General features: G+C 44.6%; 1 protein-coding gene across 3 annotated transcripts; it reads left to right on the top strand.

Moving 5' to 3' along the window:
- Window positions 1-323: 323 nt before the first annotated feature.
- Window positions 324-22,523, top strand: trmt61a (tRNA methyltransferase 61A). 3 transcript variants are annotated; one of them, XM_079528252.1, is made up of 4 exons: window positions 324-453; window positions 2,614-2,994; window positions 9,248-9,514; window positions 21,238-22,523. In XM_079528252.1, the coding sequence occupies exons 1-4, from the start codon at window positions 387-389 to the stop codon at window positions 21,561-21,563; spliced, it is 1,041 nt and encodes a 346-aa protein (XP_079384378.1). In that variant the 5' UTR covers window positions 324-386; the 3' UTR covers window positions 21,564-22,523. The 3 variants fall into 3 exon arrangements, with proteins under 3 accessions (XP_079384378.1, XP_079384379.1, XP_079384380.1); XM_079528253.1 differs by having other exon boundaries at window positions 441-582; XM_079528254.1 differs by lacking the exon at window positions 324-453 and adding an exon at window positions 757-818.
- Window positions 22,524-23,840: the final 1,317 nt, after the last annotated feature.

Consider the following 23,840-nt stretch of genomic DNA (forward strand, 5'->3'; position numbering starts at 1 on the left):
GAAGAATGTGCAATTCTAATGCAATACAATAATAATAATAATAATAAAATAATACAAAAAATGCAATATATATATATATTCTATAATAAACAATTACACTTTTGTTTTTTAGATAAAATTATCTGATCAGAATATAAGGTCACAACATGTACTGATGCAATACGTTGTACGCTTGTATATGCTTTTTGCTATATTTATGCGACATGTTTGCACAAGGAAGAATAAATACAGCTTTTAAAAAAAGACATCACCTTTATTAAACGTACAAAAAAAGATAAAAGATAATACAGAATGAAACGGGACTCCATACGTCATCATTTGGAGCCACAAACGCGACAGACTTACAAAACATCTGCACGCCATCTTCTCATAGAGATGGGAGCACGATGGTTTGTAGATCAGTGCGTCCCTCCTCCGCTCTGTGGACTTCCTGTGACAACAAGACCACGTTGTGTAAGTGAGTGAGGTGCAGGATTAATGGTTAGCTGCTACACTGCTACTACATTACCCAATGCAAACATTTTATCATTCATTTATCGTCGCAGAGGACCGTGGACTGGGAGTAACGTTACTTTGGAGAAGGTATCGTAGGATTCTGTCACACCTTTCAAAGTTATTTTAAACAAACACAGGCTAGCGTACGCTTACTATGCTAGCTTTGCTAACATTACCCCCAAATAAAGTTCGACATGTCACATGGACAAGCAAGACGTGTGTGTTAATATGATTTTCCTCCGAGGTGGAACGTCTGGTGACGCGAGCCTATGTGTATGAAGGAACACAACCTGAAAGAAAATAATAATTTTATATTTAAACATGTGAGTGTTTTATATTTAAACATGAGGTTCACAACTAACTTCACATGACAGTCATGCTTCAGGGCTAAGAATGCACATGCAATAACTGAACATGCATGCTTTTAGAGCTGAACATTACAATTATTAGTGGATCAGTAGGCGCTCTAGCCCGTCTCCGGACCCCCCGGGTTGAGCTCCTTTGGACCTACCCCCCGGGTTGAGCTCCTTTGGACCTACCACGTAGGGTCCGTTATCTCCGGCTTCAAGCGACATGGGATGCAATCTGACTTTCCCTGATTTACCCCTCTGCTGCGGTGTGGGTGTCACGCTGACATATTCCAAAAGAACCATATGAACGCTATAGGAGACAACGAACCCTCTCACCCCCCCGCGAACGGCTCAGAAGCCGTTAAGTATTTTTAATGTTTGTACGACCGTTTTGGCAGCTCTGAAATTCTCTCTTGTTGACATCCCATTGTACCGCCTCCAGCCTCTCGGTTGGCTAGCTGCGCCTCCCTACGCGCCTCGTAGGCGCAGCTAGCCAACCGAGATGTCAACAAGGAGGGACCGAAGAGAGAATTTCAGAGCTGCCAAAACGGTCGTACAAACATTAAAAATACTTAACGGCTTCTGAGCCGTTCGCGGGGGGGGTCAGAAGGTTTGTTGTCTCCTATAGCGTTCATATGCTTCTTTTGGAATATGTCAGCGTGACACCCACACCGCAGCAGAGGGGTAAATCAGGGAAAGTCAGATTGCATCCCATGTCGCTTGAAGCCGGAGATACCGGACCCTACGTGGTAGGTCCAAAGGAGCTCAACCCGGGGGGTCCGGAGACGGGCTATAGGCGCTCGGGTATTAAAATAAAACAATATTTATCGCAGTGTTAAATTATTTTACACTGCAAGTGCACTGCAGTAAGTTTTACAAAGTAGTGAAGTACAACACTACAAATGTATTAAAGTGAAATAAAATAACCATAATTTAAGTTTGAATTGTGTTTCTTTCATGATGGATCCATAAGTGCATACCTAGCCTAAGATTTAGACTCGTAGAGGTATTTTTCGATTCCTCTACGAGAGTCTAAATCTTAGGCTAAGTGCATACCCAGGGTCACACAGGTGTCATTTCAGTTTATAAACTAGATATTGCCTAGCTTTTAGTTAAAGTGAGCACTTTATTACACTGGGACATGTGGACTGTGACTGTGCTTTTGGGCATGATTGGGGATTGGACAAGGATGAAATGGTTTACAGCATAAACACAAATGTCATCATCAGTTCAGTATACTATAGATAGAATGTATGCGCATTCGTAAACCGAGTGGAAAATCGTGTGGCAAAGTGAGTTTAATGCGATCAGATCACTTTTCCGTTTGGATGTACAGTATGGGCTGTCAAGGTCAAAGTCATTTATTGGTAGGTGTTCCCGCATAACTTCCAGGTATGACGATGATGTCACACGCATACCCTCTGTAACCACGGAAATGCAGGCCCAGCATGAAAGTGTGACATCACGCTCACAGCATGACATCACATCGCCTTATAGGCGAACAATGAACGAAAGTGTTAGCATTCTAGCGCATTAATGTAATAATAAGAATCTTATTAGGGACTATATAAGAACGCCTTGGATTCAAGTCAGGTGCTAGTTCTGCTCGTCCCTTCGTAAACCAGCTACCTTTATACAGTCCTATAATGGCTTCAGGTTCTCCCTAAGGTAACAGAACCTCGGCTATACCCTCTATTGCATTGTTTGTGGTGGGCATTCAGTGACCCAAGGTGTAGCTTTAAAACCCTTTCACCCACTTCCTTCTCAGACCCTTGCAGTTGGAGAGAGCCACCGACACTCGCCATGAGTTTTGTGGAGTACTCGGATCGTATCCAGGATGGGGATATTGCCATCATCTACGTGAGCCACGACCAGATGATGGCCGTGAAGGTGCAGAAAGGCGTCCAGACACAGACGCGCTACGGTGCCATCCGCCACTCCACAGATCTCATAGGCCAGCGCTATGGGTCAAAGGTGACGTGCAGTAAGGGTGGCAGTAGGGGGGGTGGCTACGTGTTTGTGCTGCACCCCACCCCGGAGCTGTGGACCCTCAACCTGCCCCATCGCACACAGATCCTCTACACCACCGACATCGCCAACATCACCATGATGCTCGAGCTGAAACCAGGCTCTGTGGTCTGTGAGTCAGGTGAGCTGCAACCTTCCACCTGAATTAGACTATTAGACTAAATTGACACTCATTAGCCCCGCAGACCCCCATTTGAAAAGATATGCCAGGGACCCCATGCATAAGAGCTCTAGCAGTGATTCTCAACCCGTTTAATTTCAAGGACCCCCAGTTTGACATGCATGATTAGTCTACGGCATTTCTATCTCTGGGACCCCCAATTTATATTGTAAAATCAAATGTTAATTTAACTCGAGTGTACAAATGGAACCAAATGGACCTGTTAGGGTCCGTTTGGATCCATTTGTATACTCTCTGAGTTACAGACCCATAAGGTTCCAAACTATCATTTAGCTGGGGACCCCCTGGAACTCCCTCAAGGACCCCTGCGGGTCCCCGGACCCCACTTTGGGAACCACTGTATTAGAGGCTAGCACTGCATCCTTTGGTTTTGTTTGTAGTGTGTTTTTTGTTTCGCTTCATGGTACACTATAAATGTCCTCAGACTGAGGTCGTTTATTGTGATGTGATGTGTCGTGCGCGTTACGTGACACCTACTGTAAGTAACCAAGTATAAAATGGGGCGTGAGTGGTTAATCGGACTAGTCAATAATCAGACCAATCAATTTAACCAATCAATTAAAGAACATGACTAGGTATGACTGTGTCAGTTTGTTAAACAGAATAAAACATTATACTGCTTAAAAATCATTCAATTAAATGATAAGTAATTGCTTAAATAATTGTTAATAAAATTATTGATAAAGTTGCAGCCATAAGCCTGGACTGAAATGATGATGTTGCTGTGTTAGGTCAGTGTGCCCTTATAGTACACAGAACTGGCTCAGCCTGTTGGTGCACATACTGCTATCTCATCTGTGAGATGTGGTCCAGTGTTTACCAACCAACAGGTCTCGAGATGTTGTCATATTGTTTTGGCTTTATTGTAGATATAGTTTTCTCACCTATTTTCCCATACAACAAGGCTGCCCCTACCCTCTATTTGATTAAAACCCACCTTGTAGACAATATACTGTAACAAGATATTTATGTACAGGTAGGTTGAAGTCACCCAGTCAAATAAGACTAGTGGTATTATTATTATTATGATTATATATATTTTTCTAATAGATTAGATAGATTTCTACGGAGCCCTGGAGTGGCCATTGTGAGAAAAATAATGTATCTCGACCGGTCGAGATAATTATCTTGACCGGTCGAGATATTATTATCTTGACTGGTCGAGATAATTATCTTGACCGTAGATTTCTAATTGATTAACTATTGTAGCCCCAATTAACTTTATTGAATTGATGTATGGTCAAGTGGTCCACAAATATCGCAATGTCACAAACTTGACATGGCATCAGCTTTTCTTAATGTCAGTTAAGAGAAATCCTGAGGCCTTTGGACTGCTGCTTCCTTCTCCATGTGCCTCGCCCTCCTATCCATCTGATTAACTGGAACTACCCATAGGGTGTGGAGAATGTCATTATGGATGCATGTTGCAGGCTCGCTTGCCCCCAAAGGCAGACTGAGTGCCTGCCGCAGTGCTTCATCATGCTTAACTGCTGTGCTGTTGTTCCTCCAATGGCCGTCACATATTGATGGAACCGGGGAAATGTGTGCTGCATACACGGCCAACCGATTGTGTGTGTGTGTGTGTGTGTGTGTGTGTGTGTGTGTGTGTGTGTGTGTGTGTGTGTGTGTGTGTGTGTGTGTGTGTGTGTGTGTGTGTGTGTGTGTGTGTGTGTGTGTGTGTGTGTGTGTGTGTGTGTGTGTGTGTGTGTGTGTGTGTGTGTGTGTGTGTGTGTGTGTGTGTGTGTGTGTGTGTCGCACGTCTGAGTTGTCTCCTGACTACGCAACAATTGAATTGCCTAGTCAGCTGTGCATGTGTATATTAATCACACACACTGGAAACCACTCCCCCCAGCCATATGGAGAGGGAGCCGCAGCATGTCTGCAGTGATGCAGCGATGTCAGCCTCCTCTCACAGATGTACTGTACAGGTCAGGGAGGAGAATGCTGGCTCACTCCTATCATGTATGCAGAGTAGACCGTCAGCCAAAGACTGCAGGCTGACTCAGCAGACGCAGTGCACCGTCACATGCCTTGGTTGAAGTAAAGTCCACACACTAATGTCTTTAGTTAGTTTAGGCTTGTTTTCTGCTATTTTTAATCACATCTAACCCTTGCCGTCTCCATTTTGGACAATGGGGATATCATTGCCCAAAATAAAATGTAAAATACATTTGAAAGGTTTTTGAAAATAACACAAATAGCAAATCTACAAGCTCGCAATGCATTGCATGACAAAGTGAGCTTTTAGAGCTGCTATTTTCTTAATTCATTGATGTACGACAAATTATACTGTATAGGGCCTATAGTGGAGAAAATCTTAATTGGTCACATCACAGTGAAAACGACGAGTTTTAGTGGGATTAGGATGGTTAATTCTGTTATACAGATTATACACTCATACACAGAAGTAACATTTGACAATAACACTGTGCTACCTTGCTGGTTTTCCATGTCATCAATGGTTGGATGGATTTCAGTTCAGTTAGTGTTAATTGTTCGTGTGCAACTCTTTAACTGGAAAACAGCTGTTTCCTCTCTTCAGAACGGAAGCACCAGACAGACACCAGATGACTCAGTATATTTCATTTCCCCCAACAGGTTTGATTCCAGAAGAATATCCATTTAAATAGATGCTTTAAAAACCACATGATGGTTTATCCAATCTTTCATGTTAAATTGATAGTATTTTAATAGCAACACTTTATTCATTGTGTATTTAATTAGTGTTGCATTCACACACACACACACACACACACAGTATGGTTCATTTTTCACTGACACACACACACACACACACACACACACACACACAAACACACATACACAGATTACACACACAAACACATCATCATGGATTATTAAAGCCTGTAGATGGATACTGCAGTATGCCCTGCAGGGTGACTTTGCAAGTGAGCTTTGTCAACACACTGATGATTACTGTTGATAATGATATTGGCTGTTCTCTGAGAAGGCCTTCAGTACGCACCATGCGGTCACGTAGAGGAGAGCCCACGTGTGTCTTGACTGCTGTGGGTTTGACCTTGTGGTACTTCATTTGGTTGCAACCTCCTAGGTGATGTATAAACGGAAGCTTGTTCGACATGCACTTGAAAGTGTAAGTCCTCTAAACGCCTTCGACCTCGTACACATTCGTTAGAGAGGTCAGGACAAATCCCAATATTGAGTACATGTTTATTATTTGTATTAGATCCCCCACATGAAATGCTGGTGCCCTGTGGTAATAGGCTAGAACTGTCTGCATTCCATGTGCCTGCCTGTCTGTCAACAATGTTTATTATTATCATTATTGTGACCACTACGCCTTTATTGACCTTGCAGAATTCTATCTTATTGGAAACAAACAGGAGAGGGGACAGAGAGAGACTAATGATGCGTTGACTACACACCACACGTTTCCCCTCGTTCCTCTTATTCTATCGTATCCCTTCGGCCACTCGTACAACCAGCCGCCCACTGACTTGATGTCCTGTTCCCTGAATAGATCAGAGTCCTTGATATGAGTCACACGGGTTCTCTGGATCATTTGCATTGACGCAGAGCTGCTCTTCAAGGGCTAAGAAGAAGAGATAATGAAATGGTTCAGTTGGCTATGTAGAAACTTAATTGAATTTGTGTTTAGCTGTGGTTGAATAAAGCAATTTAGCTGGTGTTGAAATCAACCAGGCGTCTGTGAATTCCACAGCCCTGACTCGGCTCTGATAGATTGTGTGTTTGTGAGAGTTGGGCTCACAGAGATGTTGGCTTCTGCTGTCCATCACTTTTACTCTTAACAGCCGAGCAGCCATTTCCTCTGTGCTGTAAACACTTCTTTACAAATGAAATTCTCTCTCCTTTCTCCCCTCTCCTCTTTTCAATGAATAACTGTTCTCTCAACTGCTCTCTCTACATCCGTCTCCCTTCCTAGCAGTGGCTATCTGTCTCTCTTTCTTGCTCTTTCTTCCTCTCTCTCTCTTACACTCAAACACACATCTTTCACTCTTTTTCATTGTCTCATTCATTCTGAATGAGCTCTTGTAGCATTGAAGAGAGCAGTTCTAGTGGGAAATCTTCTGCTCCCTCAATCACTGGTTAACCATGGTAGGATGGGAAGATGTCTTTGCTCGTGTAACTATTGTTGTCAAGAAAGACTTTAAACTAAGGATTAATTCAGTCCTGTCGGCAACCAAACCAAGGGTGCTCTCGGTGGAAGGCGGTTATTCTCTAAAAAACATAACATTCCCCACACCCTTTGAGTGGTTTACAGTTAATCGGATGGATTAGGAGGGCGAGGCATATGGAGAAGGAACCACCATACCTTTTTCATTTTATTACATGAGCTGCAACGCCATTGCGAAACTATTGTAAATGAATGATTGATGATTGATTATGTTTAAACTCTTGACTCAGCCCATTTCACTTACCTGCTTTAAATTTCCTAGAAGGCGTAAGTCATATAATGGTATACATTTTATAAAATATAAAAGTATTGCATTTCCAGGGTCTATTATACACCACTCTAGATTGTCCTTGAGAATGAGCTTGTAGTCTAAATGGTTTGTTTAGTTCCATTTTTTGATGTGGGGTTTTTGGGAGCCCGTATGTGGGAGGTACATGAGGAAGGCTGAGTTAGGATTCATAACATGTGGAACCAGAGCTGGGTGCTTTAATAAATAATGAACACCACTATATTTGTCACACCATTTCCACAATCCTGCTATTTTTTTCACCTTTTTTTTCTCCCACTATTGTCTCTGAGATTTGCTGCCACCCTAAAAGCATCTCTACTACTCTCTCCTCCAGTCAGAGAGTGAGACTGGAGGAGAGAGCCCCCCAGGCCCCCTGGGGCCCCTCTCTTATGGCCCCTGGCTCTGACCTCCCTCAGTCGTCCGCTTCGACGGCGTGCCGTTTAGCAAGTCAATGTGCCGCTGTGGAGTAAACATAGCCTCCATTGTTGCCACGGGAACAAAGGCAGCAGTGACGCAGTGCTGTCTGGAGGGGGTGTTGGGGGGGGTTTCGCTGTAGCCATGGTGCGTAGCCATGTCCTCAATTCATGCCAACTCGCTTCAATTTGACCACGAGTCACATGACAGTTTTACGTGTACACTCTCTCACTCACTCGCCTTTTGTCCCCCTACCGTGCACACACATACATCCACAGGTGCGTAGCACGCACACACACAACACAGAACACACACACGCACTCTAGCAGGCTGTCACAATCCGCACACTAATGGCCATTGTTTACAACAGGAAGTCGGACCATGTTCTGGGACGCGGCCTTAGTGTAATCACGGCCCACTCCAAAAATGCAGCCCAGACGCTGTGTCGACCAGTCTGACTAAGCTGGCAGAAATCTCTCCAAAATAATCTACTGATGTACAAAGCAATATGTAATAGAAGAGTGTCAGCAGAAATGAATGGTCCATAAATACCATGATATTGCTTTTAATGTCCAGTCCAGTTTCCCAAAACTGGATCGGGACCCATTTGTGGGTCTCGGACACATTCTTATGGGTCCCTTATATTTTTTGTTTCCTACATTTTGTTATGACTTATTTCCAAACATTTTCATAAAACATTAGCAAAAAAAGCTAAAATGTTCATAAAATAAAAACAAAAATCCCAAAAATTAACAAATGTTTAAGAAGTAGTGAAAATAGCCGATCTACACGCTCACAATGTGGCGCGAAGCTAGCCTGGTTAATAAACCAGACCGAATCAGCCGTTGGCCTACCAGCGGATTACGGTCTGGCGAGGCTCAGTAGCACGCCTCTTTCCTACAACCGAGAACAGGTCGGGCCAATCGGGACACGGTATGCAATATGGGCGGGCTTTGGTACAGTGACGTTCAATGCTTGAGACCTTTTGACTGACAGTAGCTCTGACCAATTGCATCAAAGAGACATTGTATGAACCCGCCCCCCGGGAAATGAAATCCAAGTGGAGCCAGCCCAGACTAATATACCGCGACAGTGTTGTGTGATATTAGTCTGGCTTATTAGCCAGGCTAGCGCGAAGCAGCACCTTGTGAGCTTGTAGATCTGCTATTTTCACTAGTTTGGTTCCCGGGCAAACGTCTAATTATCTTTTTGGGTCTTGAGCTAAAATGTTTGGGAACCACTGCTCTAGGTTCCCGTTCTGATTATGGAGCCCCCTCTGTGTGGTCTCAACCCTCTTCTCAACGTATTTGCAGGTACAGGCAGTGGGTCTCTGTCCCACGCCATCCTACGGACCATCGCTCCGACGGGTCACGTCCACACGGTGGAGTTCCACCAGCAGCGTTCGGAGAAGGCCGCGGAGGAGTTCACGGAGCACCGCGTGGGTCACCTGGTTACCGTCCGGAACTTGGACGTATGCAAAGAAGGGTTTGGAGTCACCGGTGTGGCTGATGCCGTCTTCCTGGACATCCCCAGCCCCTGGGAGGCCGTAGGACATGCCAAGGCTGCTCTGAAGAGACATGGTAAGATGCTGATCGATAGACTAGACAGAAACTTTATCTAATACAATTTTAGTACTCGAATGATTTAGTGAAGATGTGATTGTAAACATTTGTAATATTTGCTACTTGGAACAACACAAATGTGAATGCTTGTCTCCGTTCCATATTGTGAAACGAGTAGGGATATCTGATATTGACTTCATTGCCGATATCCGCTATCCCAATATTGTCCAACTCCTAATTTCCGATACCGATATCCGCCAATACTGATATATGCGGTCGTGGATTTAACATATATATATATATATATATATATGATGCCCCGCTGGATGCATTTATAAATGTAAGGTTTTCCAAATAATTCCAAATAATAGGCATTACCCCAGGTGAAGGAGTTCAAATATCTAATAATAGGCATTACCCCAGGTAAAGGAGTTCAAGTATCTCGGGGTCTTGTTCACGAGTGAGGGGAGGACGGAGAAGGAGATCAGCCGGAGAATCGGAGCGGCAGGGGCGGTATTGCAGTCGCTGTACCGCACTGTTGTGACGAAAAGAGAGTTGAGCCAGAAGGCGAAGCTCTCTGTCTACCGAGCAATCTTCGTTCCTACTCTCACCTATGGTCATGAAGTGTGGGTCATGACCGAAAGAATAAGGTCGCGAATACAAGCGGCAGAAATGAGTTTTCTTCGACGGGTGGCTGGCATCTCCCTTAGAGATAGGGTGAGAAGTTCAGTCACACGAGAGAGACTCGGAGTAGAACCGCTGCCTGGAAAGGAGTCAGCTGAGGTGGTTCAAGCATCTGGTTAGGATGCCTCTCGGGCGTCTCCCTAGGGAGGTCCTTGATGCACGTCCCACTGGGAGGAGACCCCGGGGCAGACCAAGGCGCAGTTGGAGGATATACATCGACTCACTGGCCTTGGAACGTTTCGGAATCCCCCAGGAGGAAGTCACTGATGTTGCTCTGGAGAGGGAAGTCTGGAGCACTCTGGTGGAGCTGTTGCCCCCGCGACCCGACTACGGATAAGCGGTTGAAGATGGATGGATGGATGAAATAAAAATAATAAATTCGGGAGAAATTTAAGTGAATTAGAACAGATAAATTAAACCGATTATTTTCCGATATTACATTTTTATGCAAATATCATCTTATAATATCGGGAGGCCAATAATATCGGACATCCCTAGAAACGAGTAAATGTAGTTTCTTACTCCTGGGTAAAACATGACATTAGTTACATGATCCTTTCTGTCTCCTATTTTAGATTGTTTTATTTCAGAGGTCAGTGAAGAAAGACAGGAAACTCACGGACCATATGGACTCACAAGGACCATATGGTCTGCAATAATTGGCTGAATCACGGGGTGGAGGCACCCCACATCATTTCATTGTCTAAATGTATTGACATGCTCAATAAAAAAGAGACAGATTAATCAATTATGAAAATAACTATTAGTTGCAGCCTTAGCCTACATCTACGTTAAGGCACCCGTGGGTGGAATGGAACGACATACAATAGTCACCCGCAGTCAAAGGGGTTGAAGATTAATTAATTACGCAGTCAAAGTGATACGAAAAAAGTCAATATACAGTATAAAATAGTCAAAGATTAGAAAGTCAGTCCTTGTGATATACTGTGCTGTTTTAACCACTCCGTATAGCCTTGCAGAGTTGATGATAGTGCAGCTTCTGTGTCAGCCTGTGATGCAACAATCAGGATAGACTTATCATAAAGTTATGCGTGATCAGGGAGTACAGGAGGCGTATGAGCACACAGACACAGTCCTGGCTGGGGGGCTCCAGTGCCAAGAGTCAGTATGAATTGGCACCAGCAGCTGCCAATCCACACCACCTGGGTGCTGTCTCTCACTTCCAGTCCAGATGGGAGAGGGTGAAGGTGACGACATCATCTGTTGCCCTATTTTGTCTGTAGGCAATTTATTTTGTTGAATGTGTCGGACAGCGAGGAGGTGGTGTGGGTTTTGATTATCCTCTCAAAGCACGTCACGATGACGGGTGTGGGTGCGCTACAGGGCTTTTGGTTTCTTGGGCACAGGGACAATAATGGTCTTTTTGAAACAGACTGGAGCAGAGAGACACAGTGTCACTGAGATCTGCCAGCTTGTCTGTACGTGCCTTGAAGACTCGCCCAGGGATACAATGTTGGCCAGGTGCCTGGTGGGATTCATCTGTTTGAAAGATTACACACAACCGCCCTAGATATTTAAAGTGGGAAGGATTCATATCCGTTTGTTTGTGTGCACCACTCTGCTGTCCATGCATTAAAAGGTTGTTTTCGATATTATTGAAGCGTGGAGGTAGTTTCTTCACTAGGCCCTGCAGCCGATGAGAGAGTTAGGTTGCCAACACTGGCTACCACATACTCAGAAGGATAACCTACCATTAGTTGGAGTTCCTCTTGTAGTATAATGTTATGTAATTGACTGTTTTAAATTGTGCACTGTATGCTGAATTTTGTGACGTATGATTATACAGATCTTTGCTTCAAAAGAAGGGATCATTTTGATTGAGGTTAGGTTTATGGTTTGGAATGTAGTGGTTAAGGGATGACTGTAAGGTGACATGTATAGTTATATAATTTTAATGTGCACACGTAAGTTTGAAACCGTCCTGTTTTGTGTGTGTGTGTGTGTGTGTGTGTGTGTGTGTGTGTGTGTGTGTGTGTGTGTGTGTGTGTGTGTGTGTGTGTGTGTGTGTGTGTGTGTGTGTGTGTGTGTGTGTGTGTGTGTGTGTGTGTGTGTGTGTGTGTGTGTGTGTGTGTGTGTGTGTGTGTGTGTGTGTGTGTGTGTGTGTGTGTGTGTGAGAGCCCTCTCAAACACACTCAGTGTCACTTGATAATGATTCTCCTATGACTCGTCCTGGCATGTCAGAGAACACAAGTGTGACAAAGGCAAACACCCCTCCCATCTACTGCTGTCCGCTGGCCACACAGTTCATCTTACTGTTCATCATCTCTGACCATCTAACCAAGTCTTTTAGAACTCATTAACTTTTGTGTTGGTGTGTAATTCTTCAGTGTGTACTTCCTGTCACAGAGGAAAAGAGTAATATTGGGACTAGAACACATTCCACGGTTTCTGTGGCGACCTAAACCCACAATGCACTGTGGTGGGCAGGCCCAGGCAGGTTGGCTGCTCAGTGGACACGTCCAGTTTTGTGTGTGGATTATGGGTCAAATCGGTTTAAGTATGTTTAGCCAGAATGCTCAGCAACCATTCTTTCTGTAGTCCAGTGGGTAGTAGTAGTACCTGTCGTGCCATATTCCTGGTGTGTTCTCTAAAGTGATTACTAGGGACATCATTTAAACTTTGACCCTAGCATACCTATTCATGGGTGTTGCAATGCGAAATCGGTGTGGGATCCCAGTCAACAAAGTCTGTACTATATAGAGTTTAAGTGATTAACCCTCCAACAACTACCTTTTAGCTTTAGGCCTAGATCAGGACATCAGGTCACATCTTCTCCACTAGAGCTGCTAAGACGCCAAATGTGCCATCATGTGGTACATTGCTTGATTGATTGATTGAGGTATTTATTGAAAAGATAATGGCATACAATGATTCCTGATGGTACCAAGCCGCTCTCAGTAACCTTCAGCCGAATCTTTGGTTGTATTGGGGACCTCCCTGGACCTTGGTAAGGTGGTATGAATGTAAGGTAGGGTGTTGCAGTGCCCCATGCTCTGTCACAAAAGTCCCCAGTGGAGAGAGACAGGGAATGGCAGGAGAGAGAGATGGGGAAGGACATGCAGCAAAAGGGTTGGATTTGAACCTGGGCCAACTGTGGTGGACTGAGCCTTAATGTTATGCGTTCTACCAGGTGAGCGCACCACGCTCATCTGATTTAAGAACATCAATTATATAAAATGTGACTTTTCTGTTTCTTGAACAAAGATGTAACTGTGGCTATTGTAGTCCGTATTAGTTGTTGCTGGCGCTGCTTACTTTGTAGTTTTGTGCACTACTGTTTTTAATTAGGGAGTTCCATCTCCAAACCCCTCGCATACATTTGACCAATGCACTGTCCACCCATAGCAATGAACTGGATTGGTGCTTAATAAACTGTACAGGGTGCATGCAAATATTCCCATGGCAACATTTAAACATCAGTCTGTAATGGAATACAGGCCCTGGAGAAGCAGTGATGCTCCCTAACCCTGCCTTCCCTTCATCTTATACCTCCTCTCTCTGCCTTTTATGGTGCCTTTGCTATTCCTTTCCTGAGCTACCACTGACCTCCAGCCTTAATGCGTGCGCACACACACACCCAGGCACTCAAGCAAACGCATGCACACACTCACACAATCGTTCACATACAAACACTACGTACACCACACACACACACACACACACACACAAAAATTTTCACACACATTAACCAGACATGTAGTGATGCAGCCCAATAGCCCATACACACACATGCGCACATGCACAGATAAATAAAAGCATGCAGCCAGTTATCCATGTAGGAAGCAGCCCCATGCCCATACAGGGTCATGAAGCAAAGGAGAGAGAGGTTGTGTCTCCATAAGGAAACGGTTAATTTGCTTCCTCCTGTAGTCTGTTGGGAGAAGGTTTTGTTTGTCTCCAGAGAGCTGGGCTAAACCGAACATGGTTGCGTTGCAGTCCAGGGCACATTTTTGGCTGCACTTGAAACCACTGAGGCCTGTCTTGTGCGGACCAAAGCATCAAACACTGCACACTGCACAGGGTTAGACGTTCTATTCCCTGAAGAGCTCAGTGGCTAGGAATCAGATGTGGCACTTGATGTTCCAGCTAGTCATACCTCTGTCAGTGTGTTGAGTCGAGTTAAGGGGTTCCATTCCCTGTGAATGTGGGTATAATTTGGCACTGGTAGCATTCTGGGTTTGGATAGAGGTGTCTTAACAAAGCCCACTTGTTACTTGAGAAAACGTCAATAACATTTCTGTTTTCTGTCATCATTCTGCCCTCTGAGCTGATCGCTTGAGAACTAAAGTCACTAGAAAGAGAATGTTGAGGCACAAGCCTGTGGAAATTGAAAAATGTTCCCTCCGGTTGTAATTCTTTTCATTTCTTGGCTTATAGCCTGGCCCGCTATTTAGAGGAGCTGCATTCTGAGAGAACCAGGATACTGGCAGAGCCATCCATTCCCCTCCCCTCCCCTGGCAGAGTTGGGACACTTATTATGCAAGACTCAAGCTAGTGTGTCTCATTATGCACAGACTGCAATGAATGCTATTGTACACGGATACTCTAACATACAAAATACCTAGACTCATATTCATAATACTGTTTCTCTCTGTGGTAAAAAAAAACCCACAAGGTACATTCAATGTTTGAACTGTTACTGTTATACGTTCCCAGACTCGCTAATGCTATTAGAAATAATGGTTATACAAGATAAATGCCTATTAAGACACAGAATAAAAAAATAAAGATACAGAATAGAAAAAGGTCGAACACAAATGCTTAATTAAACATAGCATAAAATGGACTACAATAAACTAAAAGAAAAACCTACTTCCCTGTTTTTTTCCAGACTTCTTCAATCTATGACTTGGCCCCTCCCCCTTCTGTATTATCTGGTTGCTAGGACACATTGGAGCTGTGTTTACAGCTGCACAGAGTTAGAGAATGAATGCTGGTCGTATTTGTCAAAGGCATGAACACCATGTGAAACATCCCAAATGTCTCAAACGGCACAGCTTTCATACAATGCTCTCTTCAGTAGGCATGCTACTCCAGACACACAGTTTAAACTGGCATTTTCTCTGTTAATGCAATGGAAGTTTAAGAATCACACTGCCCCTATATTCGTTATGAGATGTCATGAATGCAGTGTTATTGTACCAGTAAGACGCCCTGAGGGTGAGAAGCGACCTCGCCCTAAAGGGCGTGGTCGCGTGCACGCATCCGCCTGGGTGACGGCAGATGGCAGACTGCTGGGTGGGCGCTGGCGCTTTGGCATGGGGGGGTCAGATCAACATATGGAATTAATTCTGTACTGGCCACACATGGAGCGTGTCTTGAGTGTACAGGGTTTGATGAGGTCAGATCAACATATGGAATGTCAGAACAGGTCAGCGCCATATATAGAGATCTCAGGGTTTGAGGTAAGATGTAGAGTTGCTGGCCGGCTCCATATATGCAGATCTAGGTGATGATCCAGTCTTCTCCATGTATGGTTATCCAGGGTTAGATGAGGTCAGTGTCATGCTCTTCATATAGGGATATGGCCATATATGGTGGCGTGACGTGTCACAGGGCGTGATGTCATGATGCGTGACTATATATGGAGGTGTGATGTCATGAGGTGTGACCATATATGGAGGCGTGATGTCACGAGGCATGACCATATATGGAGCTTGACCAACTGACGGGAGACGCAGGTTTTCATAGTAAATGCGACCTATGGTCGCAATAAAACAAAATCAGTCACAAGATGTATTTACATTGGCCACATGACGTCTCATGTTGTTATTTAGTGCCCTAAACAAACATAAAAAGTCAATACACTTGACTTGGCTGGCAAACGATTTTTGTTAAAAGTGCTCTAAACAAATATTACCAGTAAGATGCCTGTGGGGTCAGTGTCTTGAGTGTACAAAGTTTGATGAGGTCAGATCAACATATGTAATTAATTCTGTATTGGCCATATATGGAGCATGTCACAAGGCATGACTGACTGACAGGTTTTGCAGGTTTTCATAGTAAACTGTGACCTACGCTCGCAAAAAGTCCATAGACTTGTTTACCGCATGACGTAATTTCAAAAGGCATGCATTGGAGAGGCTAGCTCCCCTCAAAAAAACAATTCCAAGCAGAGTGGAGAGTCCACTCCCCCCAATGTGTTTTTATCTTCATTGAAACAGTGAGTTTGGAAAGATGAGAAGGCATAGTTGTATAGGGGAGACACAGGGGGCAGAGGCATTAGCTGGAACTGATCCAAGGCCAGGTGGGTGTATATACAGGCCTAGAGACGGTGGCTCAGTTGGGAGCACTGTTGCCTCACAGTGAGAAGGTTCAAAACCAACTAAGGATAAACTGGGATCTTTCTTTGTGGAGTTAGCATGTTCTCCCTTGGTTCACAGTGCGCTTAAAAGGTACTGGCCACAGAGCTGGAGCTGGACCCTGGGCGCTGCTCACTCGCTGCCCACTCGCTGCCCACTCACTGCTCCCAGTAGTTGAGTTGGGTTTAATTTCTCCAGGGAAATGTGAGCAAAACGGTTGAGGCATTTATGTTTTGTTCAGTTCAATAAAGTTATGTGGGGGGGGGGTTATGTGGATGAAGTATAGTGTAGCTGTCAGGCAGTCTTGTAAATGGAAGTGGATATCGGACAAATTTCTTTCAGTGGATCTGCCAGCATCGTTTCGGTCTGATGGTATGGTACCATTACGGATTTAGTGTTAGTATTGACGAGCGGGGGGAAGTGGTGGATAAAACGGCAACTGTGTGCAAGCACTGCAACACATGGCTTGCTAGCGGCATTATTTCCAATATGATGACCCATTTACAAAGACATCACCCCATTGTGCCCGTTGACAGTGCAAGGAGGCGAGAGGCGAGTGGGAAAGAGGCAGAGCACCTCCTTCTCCCCACAGCATTTAAACGGATTCTCCAGTGGGCAGATTCAGAGAGGGCAAAGTCTATAGCTAACGAAGGTTATGCTACCCTATGCAGTCATGGAGGAGGGAGGATTTCAGCATAATGATTAGATGTTCTTGAGCTACACTCTAGTGTATAATACCACCCCTCACACTGAAACCTCAACAAGACTATTATGACAACAGATGTAACTTTATGAACAGACACAACCAGGGGTTGTCAAAGAACTCCAACACTGATGGATATATATAACAACCTATCTAGGTATCAATACCTAGATCTATATCATGTAACTTAATAGATTGCACTGTACAGTAAATCCCTGCTGTACTGTACTTCTTAGTACAGCTGTAGCGGTAGGAGTGCCATCCTGTAGTCCCAAGGGTCAACTAGTGAAGATTTCTTGGCAAGATTCTCCAGCCTCCTGCTGTGATCTCCTCAGGGTTTCGTTTAGCTAAGAGACCAAATCAGTGGCGATCTCTCTCTCTCTCTCTCTCTCTCTCATATTCATTCATTCATTCTTAACAACTTAGTTGACATATATGCTTTCTAGCATGACAAATAGTGAAAATACGTGTTCTACAAGCTCCCAATGCGTCTCAACAGTTGAAAGTGGTTAATGAGAGGAATATTGTGTTGGATAATACTGGGTTAAGTTGAGGGAAAAAAGCCACTGCATTAAAAACCCGTCCAACCTATGATTTGGAGGTCAGACTATGGATTGGAACACAAAATGGGCCACAGGGATTATTGATAATGGAAGATGGAATAGATGTAGAATATAGATATTGATTTTTATTAAGAGCATAGCTTTTGAATGTTGTCAACCCATTTGGAAAGGGAGAATAGATTACATTGAGTGAGGGTTTCGACTGAGGAATCATGCGCCAACAGGTGCTACTAGTACTTTGTCCATTTATACTTGGCCGCCCTTTGTCCATTTATACTTGGCCGCCCCATTGTTGTCGGGTATTTGCCATATATATTTACGCATACCTGAAATTCGTCCTTCGCATTTGCCGAAACACAGTAGAATCCAGAGTGTTCATTTCCTGCAAAGCCCAAATGTACATAGAAGCAAGCAGCCACGAATATCGCATTTTGAGCAGATTATGAGCCGTAATTCAAATAAAGACGGCATGCGTGCGTGCACGAGCGTGCACACGAGGATTTTGGCCGTTTTTAGGTGGACGCGATCTGTCGTTAGCTAAAAATGCTATTTTAAAAAAAAGCTAAAAACTCTGCCATACGTTTTAGGCACCCCGAACAAAGGTAAGTTTAACGGCTATGGCACTCAACCTGTTTTAATAGAGAGAAGTATTGCCTTTTCCAATTTCAATACTGCGAGATATATATATAACGCGTTGGCCTGCATCTCAAACAGTACGTGCTTGTGTCCAGAGATCGTGTAGGAGTTGAGGTCTCTCCCTGGACCCAATGTACCCCTGCTGCTCTAGGGAACATAACGCCACCACCACCACCTCTCTCATCTGTCCTGCTGTCTGAAACAGAACATTAAAGGGGGGAACATTACATTCTTCTCCCACAAGGGGGGGGGGGGGGGGGGGGGGGGGTGCGTGCGACTGTGGGTGGGTGGCAGGGAAAAGGGGGGAATCCTGGGTTGAGTGAGTGGACCTGTCCTGATCGTGTCTGATGCACACGGACGCTGCTTTTCTTCTGCTCCATGTTCATGAATTCAAGCGCTGTTTGGCCGTGCACAGACGCTCAGCTCACGGACGCAAAGGAAAACAAGCCCAAAACGACATAGTCATATTTTACCAGCTGCACGCACGCGCACACACACACACACACACCTGCTTTGCATTACTTTACCTGGATTAGCTTACGTGTTGTACCTGAAAGTTGACATTAGAATCCCTTGGTCAAATAACATTGGCGCTCGGCGGGTTAGTGGGTTGTTGCTGGCTGCAATGCTATCCCATTGGCTGAGAGGTCGGCTAGAGGCAAAAAGTCTGGTTGCCTAGAGACGAGGCAGCCAATCAGGACGATAGCTCGTCACTACAGCAAGTGGGAGTGAAAGCCAAGCCGAGAGAAAATAGACCAGCTGTGCTTACACAGCAGCTGGTAAAGAGGTGCCCGCGTACGTATTATCATAGAAATACATTGTATTTAGGGTGTCGCGCGTGTACGGACCAGTTTTTGGTAGGTTCGGTGCGCAATGGTGTCGCTCACCGCGTCTACCCTCATGTTTTTGCATTGCTATTAGATATTAGGAGGTACCAGCAGGTGGGCCAAGCAGGGCTGAGACCAATCTAAGTGGTGACATGTAGCGCCGCTGACTACTGATTGGTCAGAGCATCCTCACAGCTGTGTCAACACACAGACAGAGACGCAACAATGTCCCGGACACGGATTTCAGCTTGCGAGTCGTGGTTGCTACGGCCGCCCGTTATTGTTTTATATTTTTGTATCTGTGCGCAGGATTTCCTGCTGGACAAAAACGTAGTCTGGGAGGTGCTACTGGACAGGGGTGCACATTCATACATCATTAGTGTCTCGTGTCCATAAAAAAAATAAGCTATGCCAAATATCTCAATAGTGACAATTTCACTTTTAACTAAGTGTAGCAACAGTGAAAACTTTTTCAAAAAACTGCATATGTCAGGCCAATTAAAGTCTTATTTTTTAACTTTTAGTGAGAATTCAGTCTAGACTGAACCGGAATCTCTGGTGAGGATGTCTGCATGTGTAGCCAAATTGCTTGTGTAGGAAATCAAGAGTAAACTACACCTGTTGTAGGAGTTCTTCATTGTGTCCTCTGTGTCTATCTCTGGTCTGACTGTGTTCCAACAAGGGTACAAATGCAGTACCGTACCAGAGCAATAAATACACACAGTTTACTTTGGTACATGTAGCATTCACTAGCCATTCTAACAGTCTCTCTGAATGCATATTGGCTGATCAAAGGTGGCTCGGAGATACAATCAGTGTGAAGAATATTCAGGGCTTTACTTAATACTTGGCCTACTGGCAGCTTACATAACACATTCGGCACTGATTGGCCCAGTGGTTTGCCAGATTAGCTGCACACACACACAGACACAGAGCGCTTTTCAAGACCGCTCACCCCATTGGTGGGATGCCATAAAAAATAGGTTAAAAAGGTTTCACTGACAAACTAAGACATATAATTGGGAATGTATGAAAGACTGTGTGTGTCCTCTTAACTGTCATTTCTGTCCCTATAACTACCCACCTCGTCCTGGCCAATGTTCTAGTCTCTAATTATAGGCCAATTACCTTGGGGTTTTTCTTCTACAATATCCACACTGTCGGCTAGTTTCACATCAACTACCACCTTTTACTGCATTCTCAATTTCTCACCGAGTCATCAACCTTCTCCTATTATCTGTGCATAATGCCTCTTTGGGCCTGTTTGGTCTAATGGATTGTAAGCTGTAGCAGCACTCATGTTGCAAATTACACAGCCACACACAGTGGCAGCGGTGGCCGAACGGATTGCGGAGCGGTCTTGATACCGGAAGGTCGCCAGTTCGAATCAGCGGTCCGACACGTTAAAATTACCACCGCTGAAGTGCCCTTGAACAAGGCATTGAACCACTACGATGAAATGTTCTATGAGCAGGGCCTGGCTGGAAACAAGTTCTTGAGCTTAGCCCAGATACCCTGGGTAAATATAGTAATCATTTCATTTCATTTCATTTCATTTCATTACACCTGTACGTGAACAAACAGCTTAATGCACTGGTAAATTTACTCGTTTTAGTCAATTTGGACATTTCGTGACAAATTCTCGTCAGTGTTACTCAAAATGTTCAGCTGCAGATGAACAAGGAGAGCATCGTTAATGTTGTCTGATTACACAGAATGAAAGGACCTTCAGTGACCAGTTCCTCAATTTGCTGTCAGTTGGATTGTGTGACTTTGCAAAAATTGACACATTGACTACTTCCTCTCTGTCTCTCTCTGTCTCTCTCACTCACTCACCCACCCACTCACTCACTCACTCACTCACTCACTCACTCACTCACTCACTCTCTCTCTCTCTCACACACACACTCTACCGACATTCCGGCTCTCATTCTCTCCTCTTGCCCTCTACCTCTCCATCCTTCCCTCCTCTTTCTCCCCTGCATTTCGTCCTCCCACTCTCCAGGAGGTCGTGTGTGCTCCTTCTCTCCGTGTATCGAGCAGGTCCAGAAGACGTGTCTGGCTCTGTACAAACTGGGCTTCGAGGAGGTCAGCACCATGGAGGTCCTGCTGCGCGTCCATGACGTGCGCACCGTCTTCCTGGCGCTCCCCGACTTCGGGCCCGAAGCTTCCGTCTCGGCCGCGTCAGAACCCAGAGAGGAGGAAGCCTCTCTCAGATCATCCTCAGCTCGCCCCAACATTCCAACGGTTTCCTGTAAGACCACCACCCCCGCCAGGGAGATGCCAGGCCACACCGGGTACCTGACCTTCGCTACAAAACCACGGACATAAGGTGTTATTACCCTCTTAGGTTGTATTTGTTGTTGAGATACATGGGCGATATTTTGAAACAGGGGTGATTTTATGGGTCACATTTGAGTTAGTTAACCACTGAAGTCTGTATACATTGTTGTATGACAAATAGCAAGAAATAGTCAATCTACACGCTCACAAGGCTTTGCATCATGATGCGTTGTGAGCTATTCCCTCAAAGAGATGGACGGTGCAGCAGCAGTGCAACGTTCTTGCAGTTCAAATTCTGACATTAGCATGCACTGGCTCAAAATGTTTCCCATGCCTTGACTTACAAAATAGTGAGGGGACAACGGAACTGTCATGAACTCTGCACTGTAAAAGTGCAAAAGTATTTTCATGCTGAGATCATCTTTGTTTAGTTGTAAGCCAATGGAATAAGGATGATGATCAGTCGAGTTGCATATGGCAAACCTGGTCCGCTGTTTCATCTGCTGCCTTTGGACTTCAAACTGAAATCACACTTCTAAATGGAGGGGGGGGACTTCCTACTGATGTGATTTAATGCTTTGTCCTTCCCTCTTCTTACGCAATCTGCTCTGTTCCAGCTTCAGTTCAGCTTTTCTCCCTTTTTTTTCCACATACTTTTTTTAATCACTGAGGGAGACTGTGTGGTTTTAAACATCTACGCAATCTCTGCCTCTCTCTGTTTTTCAAAGGCTTTAATAAAATGGAACAACCAGCTTAGACTGCACTGTCCCGTGCTGTTGGTTTAATGCTGGTGGATTTGGAGTTTGTTTTTTCTTTTTTTTCTTTTGTTACAGCTGTCACCTGGTGCTGTTATTTTGCTTGCATCAAGCAAAAATGTCAGTAGCCAAGTCATTTTATACGGCTGTTATGTCCAAAATGGACAGATAAGGGAACAAGTAACAACAGTTACTCCGTTGTTTTAGTTTGTGCTTTTTGAATTTAAACAAATACAATAAATGTGTGAAAACACCTCTTGTCCCTTTGTCCTTATAACACTACCATGTGAATGAACCTGTACCTTGACAGTTTTACCTACAGATCCATTTCTTTAGCAAACTAGTTATGTTGAATAAACTGCATCAAACGGGGTGTCTGTCAAAATCACATGGCAGTTAAGAAAACTGACATACCGAGGGGAATCTTGTACACAAGCATAAAGTGAAACCATTCCTTTGCTTGTTGACATATACAGTATTTAGGAGGAGGCTCTGGAGGAGGCTAACCATCTTCTACAAGAGGGTCGGTCTGTGTGTGTTTTCCTGGAGCTACTTTCGCAATCCGCTGGACAAATCAGCGCCCAAATTCCTTGTGCACGCTGCTATTAGGCTAATTTAGTACTTCCACTTTATACATGTGTTCTTATACTTTTAATAATATATTTAAGATGACTAATGTCACATCCTGGCCACATGAAGTCTGAGATACACATTGGAGCCACATTGTACCCTTGTGGATCCCGAGATGCACGTGATTAAAAATAAACTTTGTTGAACTTGTAACCTCACTGGTGTTCTGCTGTGGCTCCAAACCAAAAAAGGTAGAGACAGACGGAGACGAAATGTTTTTATAATCCTCATGGGGGCCGGCCCGCCCGCCTTCCCCCCGCCTCCCTGGCATCGCTGTTGCCAGCCAGGGTGTTCTTGCTGGTGGTGGTTTCATATTGTGAAACAAGTAGCCTAAGCAGAGTACAGTACTGTATGCATGCATACCCATACCTGGCAGGTGAAAACGAGCATCCAGATAAGCATTTCAATGCCTCATCTGCATGTGTACAAGGGAAAGGCAACGCGGTCCACCCCCCACCACCCCCCATCCCGGACAGTGAGGAAAAAAGAGGTGTTAAGGTGCCAGACTTGGATGGTTAGAGCTTACATACAAAGTCAATGCAAGACGAGAATTGCGCGAACGGGCGCGACCTGGTGCGGTACAAACGGGACGAACCGAGGCGAATATATATATATATATATATATATATATATATATATTCAGGTCCAATTCCTCATGGGGGCCCCCCACAGACTCTACGTCACTGGAGACAGAGGTGCTTGCTCCATAAAGAGGAGGGAGGTATTGAAGAAGTCTTTTTCCCTTCCTTTCTTGTCCTCTTGCCTACCCTCCTCCTCCTCTCTCCTTCCCCCTGTTTTCTCTTCACTCTACAGCTCTCCTCATCCCATTCTCTCCCTCCTTTCCACTCCGTTGCCCTCCCTTTCTCCTATACTTTGCTCTGCTCTTGACTTCAATTCAATGTCTCGCCTCTCCCAGCTTCCACAAACAGAGACATGATCT

The sequence above is a fragment of the Electrona antarctica genome (assembly GCF_951216825.1).
Source record: "Electrona antarctica genome assembly, chromosome: 18".
In the NCBI taxonomy this organism is placed as follows: domain Eukaryota; kingdom Metazoa; phylum Chordata; class Actinopteri; order Myctophiformes; family Myctophidae; genus Electrona; species Electrona antarctica.